This window comes from Schistocerca piceifrons, chromosome 3 (genome assembly GCF_021461385.2).
Source record: "Schistocerca piceifrons isolate TAMUIC-IGC-003096 chromosome 3, iqSchPice1.1, whole genome shotgun sequence".
Taxonomy (NCBI): Eukaryota; Metazoa; Arthropoda; class Insecta; order Orthoptera; family Acrididae; genus Schistocerca; species Schistocerca piceifrons.
Genome location: NC_060140.1, coordinates 188,167,889 through 188,182,148, shown reverse-complemented (window position 1 = coordinate 188,182,148; position 14,260 = coordinate 188,167,889). Strand labels below are relative to the sequence as shown.

Sequence of the window (14,260 nt, the reverse complement as noted above, 5' to 3'; positions counted from 1 at the left end):
AAAAAGACCTCCCTTAAGCCACAGAAAGGGCACTAATGACCATAACAGTTTTGCGCCCTAAAAACCATAACAAAAAAAAATATTAATTTCACTGAAAAGTGTTTTGAATTTTCTGTGTGCTAAATCAGCTATGGTGCCCATTAGTTTAGGCCTAATTAAAGTTATTAGGTGCTTTATGCATAACTGTCAACAGTAGATATGGGTAGGGATTATGAATGTTCAAGGAACTTGATGACAAAGCTAGCTGCCCTCCTTACCAGCTGAAAACTGTGTAGACTATTCAGTTGACTTCATACAATGTAGAAAATTTCACTCAGTTGGCTTTATGTGATGTAGAACATTGCACTGATGATGGAGTGGCAGGGTAGTTCCGTATTGTACGAGGGTCACTCCAAAAGATGTGCACACTATTATTTTTAAAATCCATCTTTTATTCTACATGTTTGAAAGTTTTACAGTGTGTAGATACATCCTTTAGGAACAATATTTTCATTTCTCCACATAATTTCCATCCCTCTCAACTGCCATACGCCATCTTGGAAACAGTGCCTGTATACCCGCACGGTAAAATTCTGGACTAACCTGTTGTAGCCACTGTTTGGCAGAGTGCACAAGGGAATCATCATCTTCAAACCTTGTTCCACGAAGAGAGTCTTTCAGTTTCCCAAAGAGTTGATAGTCACATGGAGCCAGGTTAGGACTGTACGGTGGGTGTTTCAGTGTTGTCCATCCGAGTTTTGTGATCGCTTCCATAGTTTTTTGACTTGACATGTGGCCTTACATTGTTTTGCAACAGCAAAACATCCTGCCCACCGACTAACTGTACTGCGATCGACAACAGCATCTCCATACACCTTTTTCAGCCTCTTGTGGATGTTTCCCACCGTCTTGTTTTCACAGCACAGGAATTCTATGACAGCACATTGCTTCTGACGAACGTCAAGTGTTGCAGCCATCTTGAAGACATGCTGTGACAGCGCCACTCACGGGAACAGGTTGAGCTAAGTTTGAAAACAAGCAGGAAGGCTGTATCTACACACTGTAAAACTTTCACACATACAGAATTAAAACTGTATTGTTACTAAAATAGTGTGCATTTCTTTTGGAGTGACCCTCGTAGCAGATGTGTTGCTGAGCTTGTCATGTTCCTCTGTTGCTCTTGTTGACATTGGAGTAGTCACTCTGACTGCTTGATGGTGCTTGTGCATTCAGAAGTGAAACTCCTTGAAAAGAAAAGAGAATTATTAACAGTGCTTTCTGTTGATGTGGGGGTTGAATTCCTTTTACACATGAACAAATAATAAATGGAACAAGTCACAAAACCTTCAGAGCAAGCAAGCATATGTTGTTTGCTTTTCTGTTCACAAGAGAAATGAGTACAAACATATGTCACATGATACTCAAACATGAGGTTCTTTTTTAGTAAAACTGTGAACTCTTCTGTTCCTTCCATAGTCTTTTCAATTGACCAGTCCTCTGGAATTGAGGTGAAAATGTGAATTTTTTTTCTTGCCACTTGGACTTACTCAACTTGCCCTTCATTTCTTTGAGCAGCTGGATGGTTTGTACAAACAGTTACGACATTATTTAAGTGATGGGAAATCCAGGATGGAATAATGACAAAATTATGAAAAGGACAGATTGCTACTCACTATATAATGTAGATGTTGAGTCACTGACAAGCACAACAAAAAAAGACTGCCAAACAAGTAAGCTTTTGGCCAAAACACTGTCTTCTGGTGTAGACAACACACACACACACACACACACACACACACACACACACACACACACACACACAGAGAGAGAGAGAGAGAGAGAGAGAGAGAGAGAGAGAACTTGAACACTTATGGCCACTCTGTGGCTACCGGAGCCTGACTAGTCTTTTTGTTGTGACCGTGTATTGCTTGCATTATGTCACTTCATTTCCCTAGGATCAAGTACAAAAACTGTTGCAACTTTCTTAAAAATTGTGTCATTGACCAGACGCATTTTTTGCTTTTGTAGCCATTTTTATATCTCAAACCAATTTTTTGAAATTTCATATTCCAACAACTGATAAACTTGGTATTGAAATCTTCAGAAATATTGCTCCCGTCAGCTTCATGTGGTTGATAAGGAATTAACAACTGTGGATAAATCTTTCCTGAATGATCATCAAGTTTTTGGTCTGATTTTTATATCAGACCTCTTCATACATTTTAGCTGAGCAGCCATTTCGAAGGCATTTTATCAGGCATTTTCACATTGTTATGATTCCTTTTGTCAAATGGGTAATAACTTGGTATTTGTAAAAATTCATGCTAGTATAAGGGTAGTGCTTCAAGATGAAATAAAATCTTAGTCCAACCATAAACCATTATGCTGATCAAGCAACTGTTCTTCTAAAGAACATTCTTTTACATTTTTAGGCTTCTACAAACTTTATTACAGTTAGCATACAGAATAGTTTAACGTTTTTAAAGCTGCACAAATTTTATTACTCTTCTTTCGCCTCCAAAATACAGATTCTGTGTTGATGCCACTATGACAAGTTTAAAATTGCAGCTTTGCATGGCATTAACTTTTCTTCCATACAGAACTCATTTTTCAACGTAATTCAGTACAACAGCGAATCCATGAGGCAACAATGTTTTATACAAATTTAGTAAAAGGAACAGGGAACAGAAATTTTGTTTGTCATTAAATTAACAATCAGAGTTTTAATATATGGATAAAATCCCAAATTTAATCCAAATTTTTATTCCATAACCAAAGTGCTCTTTTCAGTAGTGTAAAGGATTGTGAAGCCCATAGTGTCAGCTTCAAGGCACTTCCTTTCAAATGCAGACCAAAAATTGCATTCTACATATTTTTGGTGACTTTAGAGGTTGATAATGTAATGATTACATACACAGGATCTATCTATAAATTTTTACACATGCAGGCAGACAATGCACTTGATCGTGTGATCAGTGCCTTTTACTCGCTCCCTCTTCCTTGTTAAAATTTGGAGAAAATTTGTCGTACATAGTTTTTCAGAAAGGTTGAAGAGGGGCATTGCTTTCCTTCACTTAATTTACTTCCATATTCTGTACAGTTTGGCAAGTTGTTTCTTGCTTCTCTGTGTGGTTTTCTTTTCCTGTTTTGTCCATAGTAGTGTTGGTTGGCCTGTTGTTCTTCTGGTTCTTTCTTTCTCCTGTTATTGTGCTGCATGTCTCCTTTCATTTCTTCTTTCCCTTGTGTAATTATTTTAGTGGGAACAAGGGACCGATGGCCTCGCAGTTTGGTCCCCCCTCCCTCTTTTTAAACCAACCAGTGCTTAATAGTACCTAAAACTGAAAAACTAGATGGCTTGGTAACATGAAATTTCATGCTCTATAACTTTGATAACTTGACATTTTTCATTTGAAGTAGTTATTTTTGAGATACAGGTGTTGGAGCCAACTTTTTAGCTAAATTGATAAAAATGAACGAATTTTGACAACTGATTGTGGACAAACGGGTGCACCAATTTTTAGATTTAAATAAGTCTTTCGACACAAAATTTAATGGTTTTTCATTTTGGTAACAGTAACATTTTCAGTAGAATGTATAATTTGAGTAATAGGTGAAACCTGAAAAAAGAGCCAAAACGTCTTGGATTTTTGGCCACAAAAAGTTGCCTCGAGGGTTTTGGTGGTGAAACACTTGGATTCAACATACTGTCAATTATACATAAATAAAAAAACAAAATCTTCTACCCCATTTTTTGCAAGCAGAGGGCTTTTTTTGTGACACCACTACTGGACTGTAGTGCCTGTCTGTGAAGGCTCTCATGAGACCTTGAGCATACTGGACAGTAGAGTTCTTCTCACTGCAGATAAGCTGTCCACATATGACTAGGCTGTATGGGAGGGGTTTCGTGTTGTGAAAGGGATGGTAGCAGTCGAAGTGCAGGTACTGTTGGTGGTTAGTGGGTTTAATGTGGACTGAAGTTTGAACACAGCCATCAGAGGTGGAGGTCTTATGTTCAAGATGGTGGTACATTGGGTTGAAGAATTCTAAATTATTTACATTTTGCCAAAACTTTCCTATTATTATTTTATCATTATCTAGCTTGGCACCCACTACTTCGCTCGCGTAGACTGTATGGTCGGCATAGGTTTTGTTTGTTTTCTTTAATCACATTTGTATGTTGTTACAACTGTTACTTGTGTGTACATCTACATGGTGTGTAGACAGTGTATAGTCAACACACAAAGCTCCAGACAGGGTCTTAAAATTTAATAAAGCAATTCTTCCCATGAGATTTGTACATTTTTAAAATATAGTTCAATTTATGTATTCTTACGCACATTGTTCATGTACAAATTGATAGTATACACTCCTGGAAATTGAAATAAGAACACCGTGAATTCATTGTCCCAGGAAGGGGAAACTTTATTGACACATTCCTGGGGTCAGATACACCACATGATCACACTGACAGAACCACAGGCACATAGACACAGGCAACAGAGCATGCACAATGTCGGCACTAGTACAGTGTAGATCCACCTTTCGCAGCAATGCAGGCTGCTATTCTCCCATGGAGACGATCGTAGAGATGCTGGATGTAGTCCTGTGGAACGGCTTGCCATGCCATTTCCACCTGGCGCCTCAGTTGGACCAGCATTCGTGCTGGACGTGCAGACCGCGTGAGACGACACTTCATCCAGTCCCAAACATGCTCAATGGGGGACAGATCTGGAGATCTTGCTGGCCAGGGTAGTTGACTTACGCCTTCTAGAGCACGTTGGGTGGCACGGGATACATGCGGACGTGCATTGTCCTGTTGGAACAGCAAGTTCCCTTGCCGGTCTAGGAATGGTAGAACGATGGGTTCGATGACGGTTTGGATGTACCGTGCACTATTCAGTGTCCCCTCGACGATCACCAGTGGTGTACGGCCAGTGTAGGAGATCGCTCCCCACACCATGATGCCGGGTGTTGGCCCTGTGTGCCTCGGTCTTATGCAGTCCTGATTGTGGCGCTCACCTGCACGGCGCCAAACACGCATACGACCATCATTGGCACCAAGGCAGAAGCGACTCTCATCGCTGAAGACGACACGTCTCCATTCGTCCCTCCATTCACGCCTGTCGCGACAGCACTGGAGGCGGGCTGCACGATGTTGGGGCGTGAGCGGAAGACGGCCTAACGGTGTGCGGGACCGTAGCCCAGCTTCATGGAGACGGTTGCGAATGGTCCTCGCCGATACCCCAGGAGCAACAGTGTCCCTAATTTGCTGGGAAGTGGCGGTGCGGTCCCCTACGGCACTGCGTAGGATCCTACGGTCTTGGCGTGCATCCGTGCGTCGCTGCGGTCCGGTCCCAGGTCGACGGGCATGTGCACCTTCCGCCGACCACTGGCGACAACATCGATGTACTGTGGAGACCTCACGCCCCACGTGTTGAGCAATTCGGCGGTACGTCCACCCGGCCTCCCGCATGCCCACTATACGCCCTCGTTCAAAGTCCGTCAACTGCACATACGGTTCACGTCCACGCTGTCGCGGCATGCTACCAGTGTTAAAGACTGCGATGGAGCTCCGTATGCCATGGCAAACTGGCTGACACTGACGGCGGCGGTGCACAAATACTGTGCAGCTAGCGCCATTTGACGGCCAACACCGCGGTTCCTGGTGTGTCCGCTGTGCCGTGCATGTGATCATTGCTTGTACAGCCCTCTCGCAGTGTCCGGAGCGAGTATGGTGGGTCTGACACACCGGTGTCAATGTGTTCTTTTTTCCATTTCCAGGAGTGTAGAAACAGTGTCTCCTTTCATTTCCAATAGGTATTCCTATACATGGATTCACATTTTAACATGGTATCTATTTTGTCATCAGTAATGATTAGTTTGTGAAGTAATTATAACTAAAATAATCAGACAATTGAAGCTCCATGTTGAAATATCAATAATGTAGACTGAAAAGGTAGATTGCTACTTACTGTAAAGAAGACATGTAAGTCACAGACAGGCACAATTAAAAGACATATAAGCAAAGCTTTTGGCCACAGCTTTCATCAGCGAAACAGAAACAGAGAAACACATACCATTCATACACACAAGCAAGCACACTTCACAGACACATGACTCCGGCATGGCATTCTGGCCAGAGTTGGTGGGCGTGTGTGCACATGTGTGTGTGTGTGTGTGTGTGTGTGTGTGTGTGTGTGTGTGTGAGAGAGAGAGAGAGAGAGAGAGAGAGAGAGAGAGAGAGAGAGTTGTGCTTGCTTGTTTGTATGAATGGTGTGTGTTTTTCTTTGACTGATGAAGGCTGTGGCTGAAAGCTTTGTGTAAGTGTCTTTTAATAGCACCCGTTTGCAACTCAATGTGTCTTCTTTACGGTAAGTAGTAATCTGTATTTTCCGACATTGTTGTTAACAAAAATAATTTTAGAAAAGTACATTAGGCCTACTGAAAAATTAACGTATTGAAGTTCTGTTTCTTTTTCTGTGGAATTCTGACAAAATTGATTTCTCAAGGTGACTGTTAAATAGCTTTCTTTGATTTAGGTCACAAATTTCTACACCTTCTAAACTTTTCACACTAATTAGGGCCGTAGAAGCATGGTATTTTCCAAATTTGCTTGTGACCAAACAGCATTTTTGGCAGCCGGCGTTAGAAGTTTTTGTTAGTCCTGCCTTTTGAGTTCTTGTGATGGTATTTTTGTCTATACTTTTAATTCTGTAACACATATTTCTCTGTTTATAACTATGAAATCAAATACCAGTCATCATATATGAGCTTTAAAAATGCTTTAGTAGTTGTTTAATATTGATTTATTTGGAAAAAAGGAAAACTTACTTCCACGTGGGAAAAATATATCTAAAAACAAAGATGATGTAACTTACCAAACGAAAGCGTTGGTACGTTGATAGAGACAATAACAAACACAAACACACACACAAAATTCAAGCTTTCGCAACCCACGGTTGCTTCATCAGGAAAGAGGGAAGGAGAGGGAAAGACGAAAGGATGTGGGTTTTAAGAGAGAGGGTAAGGAGTCATTCCAATCCTGGGAGCGGAAAGACTTAACTTAGGGGGGAAAAAAGGGACAGGTATACACTCGTGTGCACCTTCCGGGTTACAGGACTGGAGTAGGTGGTGGTAGGAGGGTGCATGGGACAGGTTTTACACCGGGGGCGGTTACAAGGGTAGGAGCCAGAGGGTAGGGAAGGTGGTTTGGGGGTTTCATAGGGATGAACCAAGAGGTTACAAAGGTTAGGTGGACGGCAGAAAGACACTCTTGGTGGAGTGGGGAGGATTTCATGAAGGATGGATCTCATTTCAGGGCAGGATTTGAGGAAATCGTATCCCTGCTGGAGAGCCACATTCAGAGTCTGATCCAGTCCCGGAAAGTATCCTGTCACAAGTGGAGCACTTTTGGAGTTCTTCTGTGGGAGGTTCTGGGTTTGAGGGGATGAAGAAGTGGCTCTGGTTATTTGCTTCTGTACCAGGTCGGGAGGGTAGTTGCGGGATGCGTAAGCTGTTTTCAGGTTGTTGGTATAATGGTTCAGGGATTCAGGACTGGAGCAGATTCGTTTGCCATGAAGACCTAAGCTGTAGGGAAGGGACCGTTTGATATGGAATGGGTGGCAGCTGTCATAATGGAGGTACTGTTGCTTGTTGGTGGGTTTGATGTGGACGGATGTGTGAAGCTGGCCATTGAACAGATAGAGGTCAACATCGAGGAAAGTGTCATGGGATTTGGAGACTTTGCCTTTACAAATGTCTGCTTGTGTCTGTACATGTGCGGATGGATATATATGTGTGTGTGTGTGTGTGTGTGTGTGTGTGTGTGTGTGTGTGTGTGTGTGTGTGTGTGTGTGTATACCTGTCCTTTTTCCCCCCCCAAGGTAAGTCTTTCCGCTCCCGGGATTGGAATGACTCCTTACCCTCTGGGTTGGGTTGGGTTGGGTTGCGAAAGCTTGAAATTTTGTGTGTATGTTTGTGTGTTTTTTTTATTGTGCCTATCTACCAGCGCTTGCCATGTGGTGGCCACAGTTTGGCGGTGCCCATTCATTCTGGTGGACAGGTGATTGATAGTCATACCAATACAAAAAGCTGAGCAGTGATTACAGCAGAGCTGATATTCGATATACTGCTTTCACAGGTGGCCCGACATTTGATGGTGTAGGATAATCCTGTGACAGGACTGGAATAGGAAGTGCTGGATGGGTGGATTGGGCAGGTCTGGCACCTGTGTCTTCCACAGGGATGTGATCCCTGTGACAAGGGATTGGGATTAGGAGCCACACAGGGATGGAGTAGGATGTTGTGCAAGTTAGATGGGCAATGGAACACTGTTTTAGGAGGTGCCAGTAGAAGCTTGGGTAGGATGTCCCTAATTTCGGGGCATGATGCTAGAGAATCAAAGCAGTTGTAAAGGAAGCGGTTCAGTTGTTCCAGTTCATGGTGGTTTTGGGTGATGAAGGGAGCACTCCTTTGTAATTGGTTTTTAGAAGTGGTGGGAAGATTGCAGGCGTGTGGGGATATGACAGGGGAAATCTGTTCGCTGACTAGGTCTGTGGGACAGTGCTTATCTGTGAAGACCTTTGTGATACCTTCAACGTACTGGAGAGGGTCTGTGGGACAGTGCCTATCTGTGAAGACCTTTGTGATACCTTCAACGTACTGGAGAGGGGAAACCATGTCACTGCAGATATGCCATTCTGAGGTGGCCAGGCTGTACGGGATGGATGGCAGCTGTCGAAATGCAGGTACGCTTTGTGGCTAGTGGGTTTAATGTGGACAGAGGTGATGCTGGAGCTATTAGAAAGGAGGAGCTCAATGTCCAAGAAGGTGGCACACCGGATTGAGGAGGTCCAAGTGAAGTGGATGGGAGAGTAGGTATTGAGATTGAGAAACGATTTTCCAATCTATACTTTCCATTGTTTAAGTTTCTATCCTTAGTGGTTGGACTGGGCAATGATGAGTCAATGAATCAGTCAGGACATTTCGGTTTATATATAGAGGCTATTATTGTGATCATCATTTGACTGTCTTGTTGATTACCAATGTCTCCCTAACTGAAGAAATTCCCCTTGCAACAGTGTTAATTTCAGAAATATTAATTTTGAATTATCAAAAGCTCTTTAGTTAGCTTCAAGTCAGTGACATTTTGCACTTCTGCCATTGTATGTGATTGTTATTTTATGTCAATGAACGTATTGTATTTCTGATTGGCTGCTGTTGGTATTGTAAGTGTTTCAAACTAATGCATATGTAAAACTGAAACCATACGTTTTATCCTCAAAGACTGTGTCTGTATTATATTTTCATAGATAGTCTCTAAATATTATTCTTAAGTATTTATTTTCTATCTTTTAACTGGGTGGAATTGAATCATGTTGCAGGTGTATATACAGATATGCCTAAGATATCTTCAGGAAGCAGTTCTGATGAAGACACAGAAAATGATTCTGACACAGAAAATTCAGGAGACGGAAATGGATCAAAGAGGGGTCAGTTCTTATTGATTTAAAGTATATACTTGAGAGCATTGATAACTTTCCTAATTTGTTACTGCTGATGGCAGAATGTGGTGTTACATGGTAAAAAATTGTATTTAGTGTTCATCTTATTGGAAATGATGCAATATCCTCCACTTGAAAGTGGAGAGGCAGTTGCTGTATCAGAATTTTATAAAGTCTTTGCAATGCTACTCAGTATAGTACCTAAGAACCTTGACAACATTCTGTTGGAAAAGCCACAAAGAGCATGCTTTCCCAATTGCTGAGATGTTTTGTCCTATTTGATACAATTAGCTAGTGCTGTGTGCCAAGCAGAAGCTTAGTGACATTTATGTCAGTGATACAAATGTTTTCACTCAGTCTCTGGGCTTGAGTAATTCCATGTATTTACTTTTTCAGCCTTTTCGGTTATTCATGAACCATGAATAGGATTACCAACATTTCTAGAGAAAAATAATGTATCTTATTTCAAGGAGAGGTGAATAAAAAGTTTATTTCTAAAAATGAAGTGTTTTCAAAATGTATGTGTTTATTTACTTAACGAGTTTTTCATACTTCTGGCATTAAATATGGATTTTTTGGCTGGTTATAAAAAGTTTAATAAATGGTGCTACTTTATAAATTTATTTTTAATTAAATGAAAATTGCATTTTTATTTAAATTTATTGAAGTTCTGTCTCCCTCTTACCATTGGATTGCACCCATTGTCAATAATTTCCATTCAGTAAATGTTGAGGTGACACAAAGAGAACGCATATAAGATAACAACTTTTTATATTGTTTGGGTACTTAATCAATAAGATAAAGTTTTGTAAATTCTTTAGCAATTTAATCAGTTGCTTTTTAAGCATATACTGCCAGATGTTGAAAGTATTCTTTCATGAGAAATATTTGTCATTTTTCATCAATTTCTTTGAATTTCTTCAATTAAATATAGTGTTACAATATGAATCATCATTACAGAGTGGATGTCACATTGACTTTATCTTGAGAACACTTTTTATTCGGTCATATGATTTCTTTCATTCCCACACCTCTGTGCTTTCAGCAGTTTGATTGTGACACAAAGTTCAATATTAAGCGAATGTCAGCTCATAAACATGAATGAAAAAGTGAGCTAATAGCACTTACAAGAATTCAAAAAAAGCAATTATTGGGATGACAATAACAGTGATGACTGGTGATAACACAATGCAGCTGACAGTAATGATTTATCACTACCAAAACAATTTAATGTTTTGCTTGGAACTGAAAGTGCCAGAGATCGGGAAGCTCCAGTTATCATTTTTAGCTGTCCAAAGAGGTGCAAACATGGTTACAGACAGTTTACATTGATAGCTAGAGATAGACTTCACTGTCAAACTTCAGCATGAATGTGTGAATGTAACTAGTACTTCTTCATGCTCATGAAATATTGTATGTGTTTCTTTCAAAAGGCTATAAAATATGAACAGATACGTGTGCATATGTATGCTTTCTATGTATGTAGGTGGCAAAATAATTTTTTGTTCAGTGTATTTACCATCCACACAAATTATTGTCTGAGTAAACGTTAATGTTAAGATTCTAATGATTTTTCAGTAAAAGGAAATGTAGATAGCCACTAAAATTTGGCAGTGTTCTTTTCTTCATGTACCCCTAAGGGAACTTTTATTCTCAACTTCATACAACCAATGATACCATTTTAAATGACGAAAAGGAGAGTTAATCTATCTGATACATAATTAAATGAACATATATAATGCTTATTTTAACAGTACATGTAAAAACAAAAATAACATTAAATATACATTTTGAATAATAAAACACCCACCCCATCAGTTCTGTGTCCAAAACCATGAATCTGATAGAAAGTACACAAATTGTCTGAAAGACCCAGAATGATCTTTCTATTCAAAATGAAGGTAAAAAATTGTGTGTGTGTGTGTGTGTGTGTGTGTGTGTGTGTGTGTGTGTGTGTGTGTTCCCAAATAAGTATATAATATAAAGTCTTATCTTTGTCATTAAACTGTGAGTGTTCAAGCAGGACATGGATAGAGAAATACTCGAGGGGGGGGGGGGGGGAGGAGGTTGCAGAAAAAGTTCATCGTACAGTGTGCATGCCCCAGGTAGGATGGGCTTGTGTCCGTGGCGCACAACTTGATTATCACTCTACGCTGGCATGAAAATTTTAACAGTGAATGGGAATTCTGTTCACTTTAGCACCAAATGGTTTTACTTTGAGGACCCTCACGACTTTTTGAGTGGAAAGCTTAAACAAATCTGGCAATAATGCATGTCTTACAACTTTTCTAATTTTACCTTTATTTTGTTTTCACTAATCTTAGAGTTGGTGTATGTTTAACACGTAGACTGTCACAAGGCCACCACTGGCCACAGCAGAGCCTTCTTTCTGATACCATGGCCTAGTGTGGCCTGGAAGTGAGATATCCATTACTATCTTTTCTATTTTTTTCATATAAGTGTGTAGATTTCAAGATTTTAATAGTTTCTTCCAGCAAATGCTGTCAAATGCCTTGTCTAGATAAATTAAGGCTGTGTAAGTATACCTAGTTAAGCCCAACCTCCTTTCCTTGTCATCAAGCTACGATGGTATGTCTTGACACTGTTTTTGGTCTAAAACCACACTGATACTCTACAATTTTAGTCCTATTTCACATTTTATTTTATTTATTACAGATGGGACCTGTTCTAGTTGTTCCATAATTTGAGCAGTCTACCCTGTCCTCTTTTCCTGATGAGTATTATCTTACTTTTTTACTGAATCATGTTGAAGAGACTCAGATCATAACTGTTTACGATTTTGAAAAGTTCATCTTTCATTTTTTGTCTTTCCAGTTTTGTCAGAAGTCAGCTGGCAACTCGCCTTGGGCTTGGAGCTCTTTGGTCTCATTTCTTACATTGGTGCTTCAGATTCTGTCGTCGTAATTGGAAGACCTGATTGATATACTTTAATTTCTCTTTCTTCTATTTATTCTGTCTCTAGAGGAGTGTCTTTTCTTGGATATTCTTCAAAATGTTCCTGTCATCTGTTGGCTATTTCATCTATATTCAGAAATAGGTTTTCCTTTTTATCTCTTGCCACAGATAATTTTTCCTTGTTGTGAATTGTAATTTATCTTTCTCTGTGTTTTACCTGTCATTCCATTTCCATTTTCATATTTGTTGCTGTGTCTTAACATGTATCATTCATCCACAGTTCCCTAGCCCTTCTGCATTTTTGTTTAATGGTGTTCATGACACTGTATCTTTCTTGACCTTCTACTGTGATTCTTTTTCTGAATTTCTCTTTGTCATTGTTGAGATTCAAATTTTACCACTATGTAATTGGTGTCTATCAATGTCGTTATGCACGTATTCTTCAAGTCAGTTGTTTGTAGTTTTGTTATCCTCCAAGCATTGAGTTATGAAAAAGTTGTTCTGTAATTACATTTGTGTATATTGTCAAAATGAATTCCAACAGGTTATGGTCCCAAGCTATGGAATCAGGAAAAGCAACATTTTCCAATTAGATGAAAACTTAAATTCATAAGCTTAAAAGTGCAGAAATTATAAAGTTCGTTAACACGATGAATATGGTGCATATGACTGCTGCGTGTGGAGTTCAAGTAGAAACACTGCCATGTGATAATTTCAATGCATGGAGAATATAAATTGAAGCTTTATCACCAAAAATGACACTTGGGGGATACATGTCTAGAGACATACTGCAACCTGCAGTGTCAGATGAAGGCAAAGTGCTCGCTGTTGCAAGGTGTACACAAAGCATAGCTAGTGGCTGACAGAAAAGCAAAAACAGACTTGATTTTATCCATTAGTCCTACTGAACTGAAGCAAATGAAGATGTGCTACGTCATGTCAGGTATGGCTTAAACTTGAATTAATCGTTGCATCCAAAGGACTTGCTCACAAAGCCATGCTGCTCAAATGCCTTGTGCTTTACAAAATGCATGATGTGATACATCACCATAACAAATTCTTTGATGCTGTAAATATGTAACAGGCAACGGATGTCAGCATAAATGGTGATCTGCTGTCAATAATGCTGCTCATCAGTCTTCCAGATGTCTGCGACAATTTTAGATGTGCTATTGAATCGCAGGGTAACCTACCAGATGTTGTAATGCTAAAGGTAAAAATGTTGGAAGAGCACAACATAAGGATTCAGAAAGACATTGAAAGTGTTAGTACTTCTGTGTTTGTTAAACCGGGTAAATGTTTCATGAACAAGCAGAAAAGTACTGTGACTCCAATGTTTTCTGGTGCATAGACAATAAAAGAACACTTTCTCCATGCCAAAACTTGGAATCAATTTCATTTCAGTGGCAGAAGTTGTGGATAACTACCACACAGTGATATTTGAGAAACCTCATAGAAGGGAACTCAAATTTCTGGAGTTAATCCACTCTGATGAGTGTGGGCCAGTGAGAGAAACTGCTCAAGGTTGTGTGAAATTTTGTGCACTTTATGGATGACTGCAGCAGATGGTGTCAGGTTTATTTCCTTTGACATAAGGGAGTTGTTGTTGACAAATTTGCTAAACTGAAAAACCTAGCTGGCGTTCTGACTGCTCATAAAATTAAATTCTTTCAGTCAGACAACAGTAAGGATTACTGCAATGAAAGAATGGACCCAATCCTCAGAATGGCAGGAATTCAGTGATGTCTAACAGCACCATACACACAACAGCAGAAAGGTGTTGCTGAATGAAAGAACATTTGTTGGTTACAGTGTCTCGTTGCATGTTACCCGAATCAGGAGTGCCATCATCATTTTAGCCA

General features: G+C 40.0%; 1 protein-coding gene across 2 annotated transcripts in view; it reads left to right on the top strand.

The window, feature by feature from the left end:
• Positions 1 to 14,260, top strand: part of LOC124788186 (transcriptional regulator ATRX homolog) — a 495,869-nt gene that overhangs the window by 14,353 nt on the left and 467,256 nt on the right. For both annotated transcript variants that reach the window (XM_047255347.1, XM_047255346.1), the window contains exon 2: positions 9,363 to 9,470. In XM_047255347.1, the coding sequence (XP_047111303.1) occupies positions 9,377 to 9,470 (94 nt within the window). In that variant the 5' untranslated portion in view covers positions 9,363 to 9,376. The remainder of the gene's footprint in view (positions 1 to 9,362; positions 9,471 to 14,260) is intronic.